The sequence below is a fragment of the Dioscorea cayenensis genome, chromosome 17, assembly GCF_009730915.1.
Source record: "Dioscorea cayenensis subsp. rotundata cultivar TDr96_F1 chromosome 17, TDr96_F1_v2_PseudoChromosome.rev07_lg8_w22 25.fasta, whole genome shotgun sequence".
Classification (NCBI taxonomy): Eukaryota; Viridiplantae; Streptophyta; class Magnoliopsida; order Dioscoreales; family Dioscoreaceae; genus Dioscorea; species Dioscorea cayenensis.
Window position 1 is genome coordinate 199,013 of NC_052487.1, and position 16,689 is coordinate 215,701.

At 33.1% G+C, this 16,689-nt stretch overlaps 3 protein-coding genes across 8 annotated transcripts; 2 read left to right on the forward strand and 1 right to left on the reverse strand.

The window, feature by feature from the left end:
* On the forward strand, nucleotides 1-2,929 carry LOC120280882 (transcription factor bHLH110-like). 5 transcript variants are annotated; one of them, XM_039287850.1, is made up of 8 exons: nucleotides 1-692; nucleotides 928-1,387; nucleotides 1,791-1,913; nucleotides 2,002-2,067; nucleotides 2,162-2,227; nucleotides 2,321-2,380; nucleotides 2,497-2,655; nucleotides 2,795-2,929. In XM_039287850.1, the coding sequence occupies exons 1-7, from the start codon at nucleotides 565-567 to the stop codon at nucleotides 2,629-2,631; spliced, it is 1,038 nt and encodes a 345-aa protein (XP_039143784.1). In that variant the 5' UTR covers nucleotides 1-564; the 3' UTR covers nucleotides 2,632-2,655; nucleotides 2,795-2,929. The 5 variants fall into 5 exon arrangements, with proteins under 5 accessions (XP_039143784.1, XP_039143782.1, XP_039143783.1 ...); XM_039287848.1 differs by having other exon boundaries at nucleotides 1-285; nucleotides 432-692; nucleotides 2,497-2,929; XM_039287849.1 differs by having other exon boundaries at nucleotides 1-164; nucleotides 432-692; nucleotides 2,497-2,929.
* A 2,308-nt stretch (nucleotides 2,930-5,237) lies between these two features.
* LOC120280879 (calreticulin-like) lies at nucleotides 5,238-10,078 on the forward strand. Its single transcript, XM_039287846.1, has 14 exons — nucleotides 5,238-5,395; nucleotides 6,799-6,906; nucleotides 7,366-7,558; nucleotides 7,809-8,067; nucleotides 8,156-8,212; nucleotides 8,411-8,458; nucleotides 8,577-8,663; nucleotides 8,742-8,799; nucleotides 8,886-8,953; nucleotides 9,028-9,123; nucleotides 9,212-9,259; nucleotides 9,366-9,401; nucleotides 9,496-9,555; nucleotides 9,812-10,078. The coding sequence occupies exons 1-14, from the start codon at nucleotides 5,290-5,292 to the stop codon at nucleotides 9,821-9,823; spliced, it is 1,236 nt and encodes a 411-aa protein (XP_039143780.1). The 5' UTR covers nucleotides 5,238-5,289; the 3' UTR covers nucleotides 9,824-10,078.
* A 797-nt stretch (nucleotides 10,079-10,875) lies between these two features.
* On the reverse strand, nucleotides 10,876-16,419 carry LOC120280878 (phosphatidylinositol/phosphatidylcholine transfer protein SFH6-like). 2 transcript variants are annotated; one of them, XM_039287844.1, is made up of 14 exons: nucleotides 16,341-16,419; nucleotides 14,989-15,289; nucleotides 14,586-14,685; nucleotides 13,980-14,246; nucleotides 13,789-13,866; nucleotides 13,558-13,659; nucleotides 13,411-13,460; nucleotides 13,208-13,307; nucleotides 12,994-13,092; nucleotides 12,794-12,907; nucleotides 12,255-12,384; nucleotides 11,629-12,029; nucleotides 11,344-11,418; nucleotides 10,876-11,195 (listed from the first exon to the last, which is right to left on the reverse strand). In XM_039287844.1, the coding sequence occupies exons 1-14, from the start codon at nucleotides 16,372-16,374 to the stop codon at nucleotides 11,091-11,093; spliced, it is 1,956 nt and encodes a 651-aa protein (XP_039143778.1). In that variant the 5' UTR covers nucleotides 16,375-16,419; the 3' UTR covers nucleotides 10,876-11,090. The 2 variants fall into 2 exon arrangements, with proteins under 2 accessions (XP_039143778.1, XP_039143779.1); XM_039287845.1 differs by having other exon boundaries at nucleotides 10,876-11,227.
* Nucleotides 16,420-16,689: the final 270 nt, after the last annotated feature.

Here is a 16,689-nt window from a genome sequence, read left to right on the forward strand (position 1 = left end):
TCTACCTACCACCTTTGTTTAAATCTTTGCCTTCTAATATATATATATATACTAACTTTGCATACATATGTACTGTTCCAGAATGTTAGATTCCAAATGGTGAGATATAAGAGCTCTGTACATGCTGTCTCTCAGAGATAAAGAGCATAAGGAGAGCTAGATAGGTAGCTAGCTAAAATCATTTCATCTTCTGAGGCATTTCTTTACAAAGTCTTGGGATTGAAGGCACAAATTTATATGTTTGTAGAGTTGGAATAATCATGCCACTGTTATTGCAGAGATGATGTGATGATCTAACACCTTCTTTTCTTTTACTCATATATATATATATATATATATATAAGGTTATCATTGAAAAGGTAAAGGTTGAAAGAGTTGATGTTTTATTTTCATCAAGCTTCTTCTTCTTCTTCTTCTTCATCTACTTGTAGGTTTTCATATCAAAGAAGAAACAAGAAGGAAAGTGAGTGCATGTGCTAAAAAGTGGAGATCTCTCTTTTCTCTCTTTTTCCCTTTCATTTCTTTTTCATCTTGTGACTTTCAAGGAACTTAAAAGAAAGAATCATGATGGAGTCTTCAAACTTAGATCACCATCAACACCAACAAGACATTCTTGGCACCTCTTCTTTGCCACCTCTTCCTAATTTCCATGCAGTTTCAACCCACCATGAATGCAACCAATCTCTCATTTTGTAAGTACAATTAAAGCTCATGCATGTATATGTTTTTCTTTTTATTTTTTGAGTTTATTCTTTTTTGTTTCCTTCCTACTTGTTTTAAATGCTTCATTAATAATATTCCATATAATTCCTAGGATTTGGAAGTTTCTTTCTTGGCTTCTTTCTCATAATTATATATATATAAGGGTTATATATATATAATTATATATAACTACTCATATTTATATTTGATTTTTTTTCAATGTAGTAGTAACAATGGTGATGAATATCATGACTTCATTCCAAGCTGCAACACAATCATGGTTCAAGACCTAGGGTTTCATCACTGGACTAACACTGGACCAAGCTTCATGAACCTTTACTCTGAGAACCAAGAAACCATGCCACAAATCAAAGAGGAGTTTGTAGATTCACTGAACAACACACCGTCTTTTTTCGGAGAAAACTTCAGCTTTGTTCTTCCAAATTCTTCCATTAATTCACACTTGAATCAAATCCCATCTCCATTTCCATTCTCCATGGCCATGGACTTAAGGTCTTTGGACATCTTGGCTTCATCTAAGCTTGCTAGAAGCTTTAATTACCATCCTTCTATGAATAGTAAGATGTTCTTCAATGAAGATTCACTGCATGAACTTGCACATCATCATCATCAAGAACAAGAGCAAGAAACTTATGTTTTATCCAATGGTCATCATCATTATCAAGTGAGTAGATTAATATTACTGAACTTGTTTTTCATTATCTCATGAGCTTTCCTTGTTGTTGTTGTTGTTGTTCTTCTTCTTCTTCTTCTTCTTATACAAACATCTATAAAACCAAATAAATAATTAACAACTTGGAATATATATATATATATATATATATATAACACTTCTGTTTTAAAAATAACCTTCCCCATCATCTGTACATGTACTCAGTCAAATGAGACCCACTGAGCATCTTTCTTTTCAGCTTTATGCATGTTTTGATATATGCATCATCTTTTGCAAAGATAAGAACAGTATTAAGAAAGTAACACTGTCTTTTAGAGTTCCAAATATATCAATAAGACAAACTTACAGATATATATATTTTTGCTTTTTATCTTTTACTGTTGCTTTTCTGAAGATGAAAACTTCAGCTCATGGAGTTTCAGAGGAAAAGAGATCAGTCAATAACATTTGCCAAAGTGCAGCAGCAGCGAAGAAACATCGTCTTGACTCAAGACCTTCAACCTTTTCTCATTTCAAGGTATTTATATATATACATAATTATTGAATATTATTAATGATCATCTCATTTGTTTGATCTTTCATTGGAATGGAATAATGTTAAACAGGTGAGGAAGGAGAAACTAGGAGATAGAATTGCAGCTCTTCAACAGTTAGTGTCACCTTTTGGCAAGGTATAAATATATATATATAACTTGGACATACTTCAGAGATAATATATAGAATAACTATTACTGATAGATTAAATCAATTTGTGTGAATGTTCAGACTGACACAGCTTCAGTGCTAATGGAGGCAATTGGATACATAAAGTTCCTTCAAGATCAAGTTGAGGTGAAAACTATAAACAATTCAACATGATTCTTGAATTTCTTTATATATATATATATATATATTTATGTGTTTATTAAGTTACTTCTCTTGCAGACACTGAGTGTGCCTTACATGAGATCATCTGGCAATAAGAAACTAAGAACTTTTCAAGGGGTATGAAATGATCTTCCTTTAATTTATTTCCTAATGTTTATCATACAATAACTAGTATATATTCGAAAAATACGAAAAACTGAACTTGTGATTGTTTCTGTGAATATTAATTCAAGGAAGAAAGAGATGAACTCAAGCCTGATCTTCGAAGCCGAGGACTATGTCTAGTTCCTTTATCATGCACTTCATATGTTACTGATGAGAATGGAGGTTTATGGTCTTCACCAAACTTCAGAGGAGGAACTAATTGAGAGCTTGAATTGAAGTACTTGAAGGTACAAACAAAGAGATCTAGAAACAGTGTGTAAATTAATGAGCTCAAACTAATTAACATTCATGATAGCTAGTCATGTGGTTTTTTTCATGTTATTGGCTTCTTCTTTTCCTTAATTTGTTTTTCATAAAATGGAGCAGATTGGATAAGCTTTTGATCAAGTTCTGGGACAATATAGAACTGGTTTGCATGCATATCATTCAGAAAAAGATTGCTTTCTCTTTGTACTGTGTGTTTCTCATTGACATTTTTTAAATTACCACTCTTGTATCATCACTTTGGCATATCATGTTTATATTTATAGCTTTTTTTTTTAACTTTTCTTTTTCTTTATATATATATATATATATATATATAATGTTGGATGACTACTCAAGCTTTGAAGCTGCAATTAAAAGACCAATTAAGTCACATAGGTTCAATGGTGATAATAAACCCAACATTTTTGCCCAATAAGATATTTCACATATATGTATAAAGTCTAAGCTCTAATTAAAAATAAAGTTTTTTTATATAAAGAAATAAAAAGAAAATGAAAAGTTGGGGTATTTTTTACTATGATGTTTTTGTTTTTATTTTTATTTCCTCTAAAAGAGAAAATTTCTGTAATTTTTTTATTATTTTTTTTACAATTATATATGACAATGTGTTTCCCAAAATGTGATAGCTTGTTTCTTGCTATATAACTAGCAAAATTGCCCAAATCTCAATTAAAACTCACTCTATAAACTTCTCATAATATTTTTATTTTTTTTAAACAAAAGATTTATGTAAATTTCACTTTTTACGGGGTTATATATAAGAAATGTCCATTAAAAAAAATTGGGGTTTTCCTCTTACTATAGGCTATAGCCTTCAAAAATAACAAAAACTAAATTTTGTAATTTGTACTTTTTATAGGGTTTGTATGAAAAGTGCCACTTGAAAATTTTGCCTTTTTTCCATGCTATAGCCTTTGGAAATGGTACAAATCTCAATTATAAATTTACACTTAACCCCCTATACTTTTTTTTTAATTTTGTTTTTAAATTTATACATTTTATACACTTAACATAAGAAAATGACCATTCAAAAACTTGAAGTTGTTTCCTTACTATAGTCTTTGAAATTTGCGCAAATCTTAATTACAAAATTGCGCTCAACCTTTTATAATTTTTTTTTTATTTTTATTATGTGAAAATTTAAGATTTCTCTAATTTATAATTTTTTACGGAGTTATATATGAAAAATATTCATTCAAGGAAGTTGATGTTTTTTTTTTACTAAAGTATTTAAAAATAGACCAAAATTCAATTATAAAATTACATTTAACCTCCTATAAGATTTTTATTTTATATTCTAAAAGAGAATAATTTCTGCAATTTATACTTTTTATAAGATTTTCCCCTTACTATATAACCTTTAAAAATTGTGCAAATCTCAATTACAAAATCACAGTTTATCCCTTATAAATTTTTTTTTTATTCTTTGAAAGAGTACAATTTACATAATTTATTTTTTTATGGGGTTATTTATAAGAAATGTCCATTCAAAAAAGTTAAAATTTTTTCTTTATTATAGCCTTTAAAAATAGCTCAAAACTCTTTTATAAAATTAGACTTAACTCCCTATAAGATTTTTATTTTATTATATAAAATGGAACAACTTTTATAATTTTTACTATTTATAGTGTTTTATATGAAAAATGGCAAACTCAAACAATTTGGGTCTTATATTTACTAATTACTATAGCATTTGAATATTACACAAATTTCAATTACAAAATTATACTTAACCAATATAAAATCTGTATTTTTTTTTTATGTAATTATAATAAATTATATTTTTTTTTTTGTGAAAAAAAGATTTTTATAATTTATACTTTTTTGTAGGGTGGTATATGAAAAATATCCTTTTAAAAAGTTGAAGTTTTTCCTTATTATAGCCTTTGAGAATTGCACAATTCTCAATTATAAAATTGCACTTAACCCCCTATAAAATTTTAATTTTAATTTTGTATTTTCTGAAAACTAAAAATTTTATAATTTAGACCTTCTACATACTTATCAACTCCACAATTTCATATCATGAATTGAGCGAAAAAAATAAAATGAAAATAGATGATTTATCTTTATTTTTTAATATAATTGCAATTACTATATGAAGTACAAACAACTTATAAATGAAATAGTTATTAATGATAAATTTGAAAAACCAACTTACCAAATCATCCTAAGCATATCAAATTATTAATTAATTAGTTAATTAAACAGAATCTTAACAACTAAAACTCAAATTTTTGATAAATTTGCATTTAGTTTTTCATGATATTTATAATATTAATATTAAAAAAAAAAGGTTGCTAGCCAACTTGGAAAAATCTAGTGATTGTTCCATTGTAATTAAATTTTAAAATGAGTTATTTAGAATATTCTCGGTATATTCCCATTTCTTACCGGGTTTCGAGCCCGTAAACCCGAATCCGTTAGCGTTAGAGTGAGTGCTAAGCAACAAGCCATTGGAGCATGTTACTGTTAAACAGTGACGACGGCGCAAGATACCAATGCATCTATCTTGTTCTCAAATTCCCGATCTATAAATACTCTGCTTCACTGAAGCCCTCGCATTTCTCGGTTTGCTCTCCGCCGGCGCAGCAATGGCGGAAGGTTGCGGCCGTGGATCTCTCGTGCTTTGCTCTTTGCTTCTACTTCTTCTTCTCTCTCTCGCATCTGCCACAGTCTTCTTCGAGGAGCGCTTCGAAGGTATTCACTCTCTCTTTGGTTTCATTTGGTTTTGTCGATCTGTAGCCCGATCGAGCTCGGTTCACGTTATTTTCTGAGAATTCGTTGCTTGATGTGCTTGATGTTTTGGTTTTGTGATGGATCGTTGAGGTTTTAAGCGATCTGAAGTGGTTGTGATCAGATCGGGGTTTTTTTTTATAAACCCTAGTGTTGTTTGTGGTGATCTTTTTGTTTGGATGCTAGGATTAGAGCTTGTAATTAATCTTGTTGTCTTGTTGCTTTGGCAGACTGCTTTTTGTGTGCTATGAAATGTAGGGTTTTTCTTGTGCTTGATGATCTTTGTCTCATGCAGCATAATTCGTCTGTTTTAGGAAATGGATATATTAGGATTACTGGTTTTGTAGGATTAAGTGCTTGATTTTACTGCATTTAACCATAGTGAACAAGTTTGATCCAGTGATCAGAGTGATCTGACTATTGGTTGGTGACCATGACGTTGATGTCAATGCATGACCTCTAGTATGAAAACACATGGAAAGTGATTTGAGACATTGTGTGTTGATTGAGATGACTTTGAGCTTGATTCACATTATCTCTCAGTTAATGGACATTATCATTGGAGACTATCTACTGTGCTGGTCTTTTGCCAGAACAGTTATTGAGAATAGTTTTCAGTGAGCTTATAAATTTTAAGTCGGAATTGATTTGGAAATGTAAGTATCATGTGGAATATATGGGTCTGAAGAGACAATGCAATGAGAATTGTCTTATGGAAGTTCTCTGGGGCTAAATATCGTGGAGGATCTGTGAAATGGTCACCTATCGGTGAGGCTGTGAATGGCTAGGTGATTGATTTGCCAGGTGGAGCTTAGTTAAGTAAGTTCAAGCTGATTAATAGTCAAAAGTGATTCCACTAGAGAATCTTGTGGATGATGTTAACATCACTGCAGTTCTATGTCTTTCATTTAAAGTTTATTTGCCATGTGATCTATATTGATTCTTGCATCCAAGAAGTGCCAAATTTGTTCATGCCGTTGCGTAATTTTAGTGCATTGGTTTCAAAAGAACAACATTGTTTACTTACCGTGTTAAGGACAAAGGTGCTTATTTGCCTTCTATGATTAATTAATTGTAGTGTTTTTAAAGTCGACAGAGTTATGAGATTTTGTTTTTATGCATCTACCTGTGGTATTGGAAAATCTGTGGTGGTCTGGTAGATATACATTGCAGTATGGATGTAGTAGATCCTTTTCCATATTGAAATTTGTAGATGGCATACTTTATTTTTATCAAAATCTCTTGAGATTCAATGATTTGCTGTGTGTTTATTGTCTTTGCGGATATTTATCAAGTTTCTTTTTATTTTCTTTTTCCGTTTATTGTTTATCCAATTGCTTATCATCTTGATCTATTTTGTTGTTAAGATGGATGGGAGAACAGGTGGGTTAAGTCTGATTGGAAGAAAGATGAAGGCATGGCAGGAGAATGGAATCACACAGCTGGAAAGTGGAGTGGTGATCCAAATGACAAAGGTGTTTTGTGTTCATTTTGTTGCCATATCTAGAAAATACATGAAAGACATGAAGTTTTGTCTTTTAACCTGTATTTTGATAATTCCATCAAGGAGAAAATTAAAGTTACGATTCAACATTATAAAATCATTCCACTTTTCCATTTATCTGATTTTCAGTTGCAGCAAATCTTATATGTTCCAGTTTTAGATTTTTAAACTGATCATATGCCCTATCCATGAATGTTATAATTTTCCTGAACTGATAGTAACATAAAATAATGCTTTCAAAATTGAGAATAATATGTTGATTATCTTTACCTTCAGCCAGATGTAATTATGATTCCTTGCTTTGCTTTTTGTAATATGAGATTAACATCTTTCATTGTTTGTTTTACCATGTTAGGAAACAAATGCTCATTAAAGAGCTATTTTCTTGTTATTGTATTTATACAATGAAATGTTGTCTTTGTTCATCCAGGCATCCAGACATTTCCAGATTATAGGTTCTTTGCCATCTCTGCTCAGTTCCCTGAGTTCAGTAACAAGGGCAAAACACTAGTTTTCCAATTTTCTGTTAAGCATGAGCAAAAGCTTGATTGTGGTGGTGGCTACGCTAAGTTGTTGAGTGGTGATGTTGACCAAAAAAAATTTGGTGGTGAGACACCTTACAGGTAGGCATACTCCTTCCGGATGCCTGACATTGTTTTTATCCTTCTATATATTTGTTTTATGGTCTGCTCATCCATTTCTTTTTACTTATTTTTCTGTTTCTCTGTGTGAAATGGTGTCAAACGTGCTTGCTTCATGTTCCTTTGGTTCATGGCTGAATGAGAAATTGAGTCAAATGGATCCCTATTCATTATTTTTGTATTGTTTCTGATGCAAAAATTCCATCTCTGATACAATTATTGTCTGCTGCAGCATAATGTTCGGACCAGATATTTGCGGTTATAGCACAAAGAAAGTCCACGCAATATTGACTCGTGATGGGAAAAACCACTTGATAAAACATGATGTTCCTTGTGAAACAGATCAGCTGACCCATGTTTATACTTTCATAATCCATCCTGATTCAACATACAGTATTTTGGTTGACAATGAAGAGAAAAGATCAGGGAATCTTTACTCTGACTGGGATCTGCTTCCCCCAAAGGAAATAAAGGACCCTGATGCGAAAAAGGTCATATTAAAATCTATACTTTTCAATACCTTGATAACGGTATGCTAGTTTTATTTTGTTAAATCCTATTCTGCTGCTTCACTTGCAGCCAGAAGATTGGGATGATAAAGAATATATTCCAGATCCAGAGGACAAAAAGCCTGAGGTACCATTATCATCATAAGCTTGCATTCTTGCTCATGCCTGATAAACATGTTTTGTCTCTTCTTTTATTATGATCATTATTATTATTTAGCATAAGAAAAGCACCTCATGACATTATTTTTCTTGGGCCATCTACTCTATCATGAGTACTCTTCATGCTCCATCATACGCTGCGCTGACCTAGAATTCTGTGCTGCAGGGCTATGATGATATCCCCAAGGAAATCCCTGACCCTGATGCAAAGAAGGTGAATCTGAATTTGTGTTTGTTATCGATATATCTTACACTTGCGGTGGTTTGGTTGAGAATCTTGAGAAGGCATACATTTATATCCAATTCATAGACAATGTTTCTGTGGTTGGCAGCCGGAAGATTGGGATGATGAAGAAGATGGTGAGTGGGCTACTCCAAACATTCCAAACCCAGATTACAAGGGACCATGGACACAAAAGGTCTGGACAAGCCCTGAGTTTCATTTTCTTTTAGCTCTGAGATATATGTCATCTAAGTACTCTTCCCTGCATTAACAGAAAATCAAGAACCCGAATTATAAGGGTAAATGGAAGGCACCTATGATTGACAACCCAGGTTTTCTTTTTCTTCCTCACAACTGCTTAAATTTCAACGTACACCATGGCTTATCTATGCTTAAAACTTACTGGAATAATTGGCAGAATTCAAAGATGATCCTGACCTTTACGTCTTTCCTGATTTGAAATATGTTGCCATCGAGCTATGGCAGGTAAAATTCACATAATTGTAAGTTTGCATGGTTCATGTGGATCAGTTTTCTGACCAGACTTGATACTTGTCCAGGTCAAGTCAGGAACCTTATTTGACAATATCTTGATTTGTGATGATCCTGAATACGCCAAGAAGTTTGCTGAAGAGACATGGGGAAAGCACAAAGATGTATGAATCTTAAGTCACCATCTAAGATTCAATTTTGTCTTCCACATTTGTTTCTGACTTCCAATGACATCCATGCTTTATCTTATAGGCTGAAAAGGCATCATTTGACGAGGAAGAAAAAAAGAAAGAAGACGAGGTAGTCTAGCCTATATAATAAGTTTTTATTAGTATTATTATCTTCTAGCATTTGGTTACCTTTAGCTTTCAATTTATTATCATTCTTTTCATGTCAATGTTAATAGGAAAAAGCTGCGGGCAGTGATATAGATGAGTCTGACGTAAGTTACTTATAATTTCACCCATCTTGTACATTTCTTTCCCCTCCAATTGTGCTACTATTTATTTACTCTGGGCCACTGTTCATTTTTTCAGAATGAGAATGATGATGAAACTACTGAAGAAGAGGAGGAAGAGGAAGAGGATTCCAAGCATGTACGTCTCTCTCTCTCTCTCTCTCTCTCTCTCTCTCTCTCACACACACACACACACACACACACACACACACATACATACGCCTCTGCAAGCGCATGGGCTGATCAAGTGAATGCATTTGAATTTCGGACACTTAGGTTGAAGCCGACATTATGCTCGGCTATTCTTTCAGCTGTCTTCTATTTTTTATTCTTTTGGTAGGTCGTTCTTTTGGGTTTGATTTTTTATTTAATTTAATTTTATTGTTGGATTTCAGGACGAGCTGTAGAACCAATGAACCCCCCCGTCTGAGGCCTGATTCGGTTTTGCATTGTTTTAGTTCCTGATTGTTGGAAGTCTACTTATGATGATGAACTCCAGATAAAGTGGCACCCTAACCACTTTAGTTTTATCATTAGCGAATATGATTACTTATCTTAGGAATAATGTTATTTTCGGAGAATTTAGTTCACTCGTACCAACAACATGCATGTTAACATATACTCTTATGGCTTGGACTTCAAAATATGGCTTTTGGATAGAAGTCGCGCCTAAATGCTATGCTTGGTTTAGGGTTTGGAAATTTAAAATAAGTTTTAAAGAGTTTTTTTTTTCTTAAAAAAAAATTACAATACTTAATTTATTGTTGATTCTTTAATTAATAATAACTGTTTATGAATATTGATGATTTTTAAATGTGTAACTATAAAAACCATAGCTTCTCTTTTAAATAGTTTATACATACTATTAAAGTAGATGTATAATCTCTTCTGAGAGCGTTTTAAAGTTTTTTTATAACATTTAAATTTTTAATTATATTATTTATAATATTAATAATTAAAAAACATTAATTACATCTAATTATTTATACAATAAATTTTTATACAATAAATGTCTATAAGATTTTTTTCTCATAAAATTTTAAAAACTCCTATGCAAAGCCAGAAAAATACGTAATTTCATATGTTAATTACATCAAGTTCTTTTTTTTTATATTTAGTAAGTGTTTTATTAATACTTCAAATTAATTAATGATACCACCCCTACTCCCAAATTTTGTGAGTTTGAAGCTTATATTAGTAGCGCCTGTCCACAATTTCCAAAAAAAAAAATATATATATATTTTAAAAAACATATATTCGATTAATAGTAAATAAATCAATATTTTCCGATAACACCTTTGACCATCTCAACTACAAATACTTTTGGAATTGCCTGGTGTGTGGACTCTTCTTCTTAACAATGTAAAATAGATATATGATTAAAACCAGCGAAAACAGCAAATTCAAATTATTGGAGCTCAGCTGAAATTCAAGTTATCATCATCCTCAAAATAAATCATATCGCCAATGTGAACATATAGTAAAATGGTAAAGTCTCACGCAAATTCATGAAAAAATGGGGGAAAAAAAAAAATCACATTTTGAGATAAGCACACCGGGAGAGACAAGATTCAAATACTATAGACACTGAAGAGATCCAAATAAACTTAAAATCACAGATGAGCATATATCTCATCAAAATATGTAGACAATCGGATCACAAACAATAAGCACTCACTGAAAATGATGAAGTGAAGTGCCATCATCATCATCTCTCATATAAACACGCAAACCATGTAAAGCTGAGCTGAGCTGAGCAGGTGTGGTTTCATGCGTTTCCTTCACGTTTTTCAAAAACAAAATTTCTTCTTCTGCGCATATATATATATATATATATACAACAGAGAAGAATACACACCATGTGAGCATGATTCGGAGGAAGATGAAACAAAAAAAGTATGGATTTTATTTACCATCCATCACTTACCCGGAATTTGGCTGCCTGTTGACGGTCAATGTAAGCAAGCAATTCCTCCTGCCTCATTAGCGCTTCATGCAAAGCCTGTGCAACACCAACACCACACACAAATCAACAAATGAACCATAATGATAAGGTTAACATGCTGTCAAGATGGGTTAATAGAAGAGAATGAAGGGCATGTTTCTAATTTGAAGCAGAGTGTAATATAATCAGATGACACCTGTTTCTTGACTATCACAAGAAACGAAGCCTAATATAATTTTACATAAAACGCACAGGATTGATTGTCACCTTTTTGGTAGATATTAGCTCAGCTTCCAATGCATCAACCCGGCGAACAGCAGCATTAAGTAACTCCTCTTTCTCAGAAGGCATTTTAGATGGCTTAACTTGCAGCATGTTAACCCTGTCTTCCAGCTCTCCCAGCCTTGTTAAAAGAGATGAGAATTCCACCTCGTTGAATTGTGGAACAGGTGGTGGAGGATCACTCTGTCCATTAGGCATCAAATCTGATGTCAATGTGGGAGAGGAGTTATCTTGTTGGAGTGCCTTGTCAAGATACTTCTTTGTCACAAGGCCACCGATGGAACGGAAGAGTGTAAACAGGGTCATGAATAAGGCCACAAGTAATCCAACAATTTGAGCTCGAATTCCATCGGGAGGCTTCACTGAATTTAGTCCAAAAAGGGCCCCTGCAAAGAATAGCATGGTAAGAACCGCGACACTTAATTAAGTTTTTTGTCATAGTTTAAGATCCCAGTTCCCTCTGTTCACTGTTCACCTAGAATAAAATCCCTTTTTTTGTACTTATCTAATGCCGTAAAGCTGTGTGAGACAATGATGTAAAAATCAAACCCATTATCTTGTACAGCTGATTATTTGACGCTTGTAAATGATCTCATTGGAAATTCACTAACCTTTGGAAGTTGCAAGCCTTTGACTTGAATCCTCTTTTCTCCATCCTGCATCAACAGCCTTGTCAACCATCGGGACACATTCATCAAACTCTGAAAAGCCAACAGAATAGCCCATCTTTCCAAGTTTTGCCTGCACAATAATCATAGAAAAAATGTTGGTAGAGTAACTGCTGAATAAACTTTTAATATAGCATGATAACCAAAGATATTTATATAGATCACCAAAGATATTTATAGAAATAAGGCAATGCAAGATGGCTGGCTTATTCGACTAGCCCAAGGTTGCAAAGAAGTTCTACTAGCCCAGACACATGATTTGTTCCAATTTTGTTAATAAGTATATTATGTAAATTAGTGTTGATATTTATTGATAGTTAATTGTTTAAATTATAATTCATAATTACATTTCTTTAATTAATTAAATTTTGCAAAAAGAGCTATTCTGATTCCAGGTTAATTCCATCTGAACTCATTAGTGGATGAAATGTTTAGTTAGAATATTGAGTATTGCTTATAAATAATTAAGAAGTCAACTTCACCTCTTCAAGGACTGGGGCCAATTGAGGATGTGATGTGTAACTTTTCATTGGCTTTGGCGAAATCATATCTTCTGCCTCTGATCCTGACTCAGTCGATGTGTCACTAAACTTTGACTGGTCAAAGAAGGAAAACCTAAATCAAATTCAGGAAATCAACAATAAGTAAGTAGCACATGATATAGCAAATGGCAAGGCCTTACTCCTGAGTGTGGTGGTTTAGCATAAGCAATGATCTTCCCCTCACCATTTGAAACTTTAACAATTTGTCTGGTATATTGCGCTTCACCGCTCTGAACCATCTGAACAACAAACAAGCTGGTAACCAAAACAATAAAGGAGGCTAAATTGGGTGTGACAAACCCACACACACACACATATACAATGGGAGAGAGAAAGAGAGAGCAAACTGATAACCTTCAGTATTTTCGGGTCCTTCCATGGACCCTTTTCAGATTTAAGGCAACCACCGACATCAGCACATGTGCAAGTGCCTCCAAAGAATTCTGGTAGTTCACTGAACGAAGCCAAGATGGAAGCAAATTCAAGTTCATTAATATCAAAAAATAATAATGCTTCCTAGATGAATAATACTACCTACTGCAAGAAAAATCACCTGCCTTGGATCAATTATTTCAAGTAGCTTGCTCTGATATTTGCTTCCAATAACCTGAAAGAAATGTTGACAACACATGAACTCAATGAATTGCAATCCCAATTGAAGAGAGACATTGGCTTTCGATAGGTGTTTTTTTTTTTGGCCTTACATGAATCTTTGAAGTAGTTTTCGGATCCAAAAAAGATTTGATAGTGTTCCAGAGTAGTCTAAAACCTGGGCCAGCATTGATGATAAACATGCGATGCAGAGTCTGCAGAGAAATTGTTCATAAATTAAGCTAAAAGAGTTGAGTTTTAGTTTCTGTGGCTAAGAATCCAAGCATATACGGAATAGAAGTTGTCAGCTATTAGGACCGCATATCATGAAGACAGATATGTACCTCTGGGTAATTGTCACTATCAATCTTTTGCAGCCTCGTAATCAGTTCCCGTGCAGTTTTGCTGAAGTTTTTCATGCCCTAAAGAAGTATATATTTATATATATATCATGGAAAAAATTTCAACTGTGAAACCCATTTGATTAACAAAAGTTAACATCATGCAAACATAAAAAGAAAAAAAGAAAGAATACCACGCCCTGGACATCCAGAATTGTTGTACTTGAATCAATGAGCTTTTTCGCAGCAATTGAACAAGCTGGGAACTTAATCTTGAAGCTTTTCTCAAACTCCAGAACATGATATCTTACATATCGGTCCAATGATGTTACATGCATGAGCTTGTTAGGGTCAACCTTCCCCAGCCTTTCAATATAGACAGGGCGACCTTCCTTGTCAACACCATGATAACCATGTGGGTAATACTTCAAAACTTCATCTAATTCCGTGTACTCAAAATCCTGGTTAAGAACAATAGTAATTCACATCAATAAACCCGAAGTGAAGTAGAAAATGGAAGCCAAACATACCAAGTGAAAACTCCCATAAAAGATTTGGTGATGTAGACCTACTATGACAGAAGTAACTAAACTACAACTCCATATCAGAATATAATTATGCAGTTTGCCCTAGCATTACCTGCAGAAGTTAACCCAATTGAACCCTAAACAATAAAGCGGAATATCATTCCACTACAGAGCCTTTGAACTCTTCTCAGGGGCAATCTTTGGTTCCTTCAATTTGTTCACTAGTTTGAACCCAATTTCTCAACATAAGGTAACAATGATGAAATTAATTACCTCCAAAATAGTGTCAACATCATATTCTTTCCTCCATTGAAGCATTTCTGCCCACATGTGCTTTGCTTTTTCAACATCAAATTTTCGCGCTTTCAAAAATCTGGATGAAGTTGTTGGTTCATTATATATAAGAAGCTAAAAATAAGCATAGCTAATTACAAATAATAATAATGATGATAATAACAATAATGTTAAATAGAGAATTTCAGTACTGCAATCTCAATAAAAAATTTCAGCTAAATGGTTTGTTTGGAGGACTACAGCTATGTTCAGAATACCATTTTGCAAAATTTCTATCTATGAAAACACCTTCTTAAAAACTATAGTTCTACAAATAAAAAGTGACAATTCCATCACACAAGACTAGATATGGCAAATGAACATTAAGAAAGACCACATGAACCTTAGCATCATATGATAATCATCATGCCTAGCTGGCAGCAACTCATCCAAAATCAAAGATTGGCGAAATGCATCAACAGCTTCTAGCTCCTCAATATTTCTCACATCCTCAATTGAAACAGAAATAATACGACTGTTGCTCTTCCTCCTGTTTTTCTTCTTTAGAGAGTGCCTTAATAAAGTTGATGCATTCATTGCCTTCTTTTTAAGTGATCCAATTCTCGTCCTCCGTTCATCTTCAGAACAATCAAAATCAGATTTCCGTTCTTTCCTCTCTTCACCATTAGAGAAACCCTCAAAACCTGTAATGTATACAAGAAAATATTTAAATAGTGAAATTTCATTTTTATTCATGATTACTATGGACAACCTCCATAGAACACCTGATGAACATAAAATGCACAATGGTATCAAACAAGTTAGATCCTAGAAGTGTACTAAAGAATAAAATCTTTTCACAAAGCAATACATTTTTCAGAGGGGCTTCCCAAATGGCTTGGGAAGGTCTTAGATGTCAATATAATTGAGATTTTCTATTCCATGTACCAAGAACTGCTAATAAATGGAAGTGATAGAAAACCTAATAAAGCAATTCAAAAACACACAATAGATGATAATGATATAAAACCTAAGACAAAGATTTGTGTTTCTTTGTATTTTATGGCCAGATTCAATAGTTAAGCAAGAAAAAGGGATCATCAACAATAATAAATAACAAGTAGAAGAGAAAAATGAGTGCCAGATTATCAAAAGATGCAATCTACGCAGGTTTTCAATTATTCTAAAATTTCAATACAAGTACGCATAAAATTTCATCTAGAAACCACTTGAAATTTTTGCAAAAAACAATCATACAAATAATGCGAGTAAAAACAATCACCCAAACATAAAAGGAACAACATATGAAGCCAAATTCCAAACCAGAATCCCTAGATTCATACTTAAATCTAAACATGCCATAAATAGATTCATAAAGAGCAAATAATAATAATCAAAGAATCAAGAAATCCTAATCCAAAACCCAAATTCATGCCCTAAAACCATTCACATTCATACCAAATCTAAACATATAAATTAAAATCTTAGCAAGAAACAATAATACACACAATGCCAGCATCATCCAAACATAAAAACACCAGCATATCAAGCCAAAATTTAAACCAGCAGCCCTAGATTCATACCTAAATCTAAATATCCCATAAACAGATTCATAAAGAACCAAAGAAAAATCAAGAAACCCTAATCCAAAACCCCGATCCATGCCCTAAAACCGATCACATTCAAACCAAATCACTCAGCAAAACAATCCACAAACAAAATAAAAAGTAAAAGAAAGCTCAGAACAACACTCACAAGGCCTAGCGAACCGATCCAGAGGTCCCGACATCTCCAACACCTCTCGATCAACAGAAACCAAACAAATCCAAGTAGAGAAAAACCCTATAAATCCCCAAGAAACAGGCGATTCAACCCAAAACCCTCCACCAAATCCGGATCTGAACCTTCAAAACCTCCCCAAACTCAAGAATCAAAGAACCAATCCACAGATCTCGTGGTTGAGCTCTGGAGAAGCTCGACGCTGCCGCTGGAGAATAGAAGAGAGAAATAGAAAAAAGCAAGCTATCAATCCATTTATATAATAATTATATATATATATATATATAGAGAGAGAGAGAGAGAGAGAGAGAGAGAGAGAGAAATG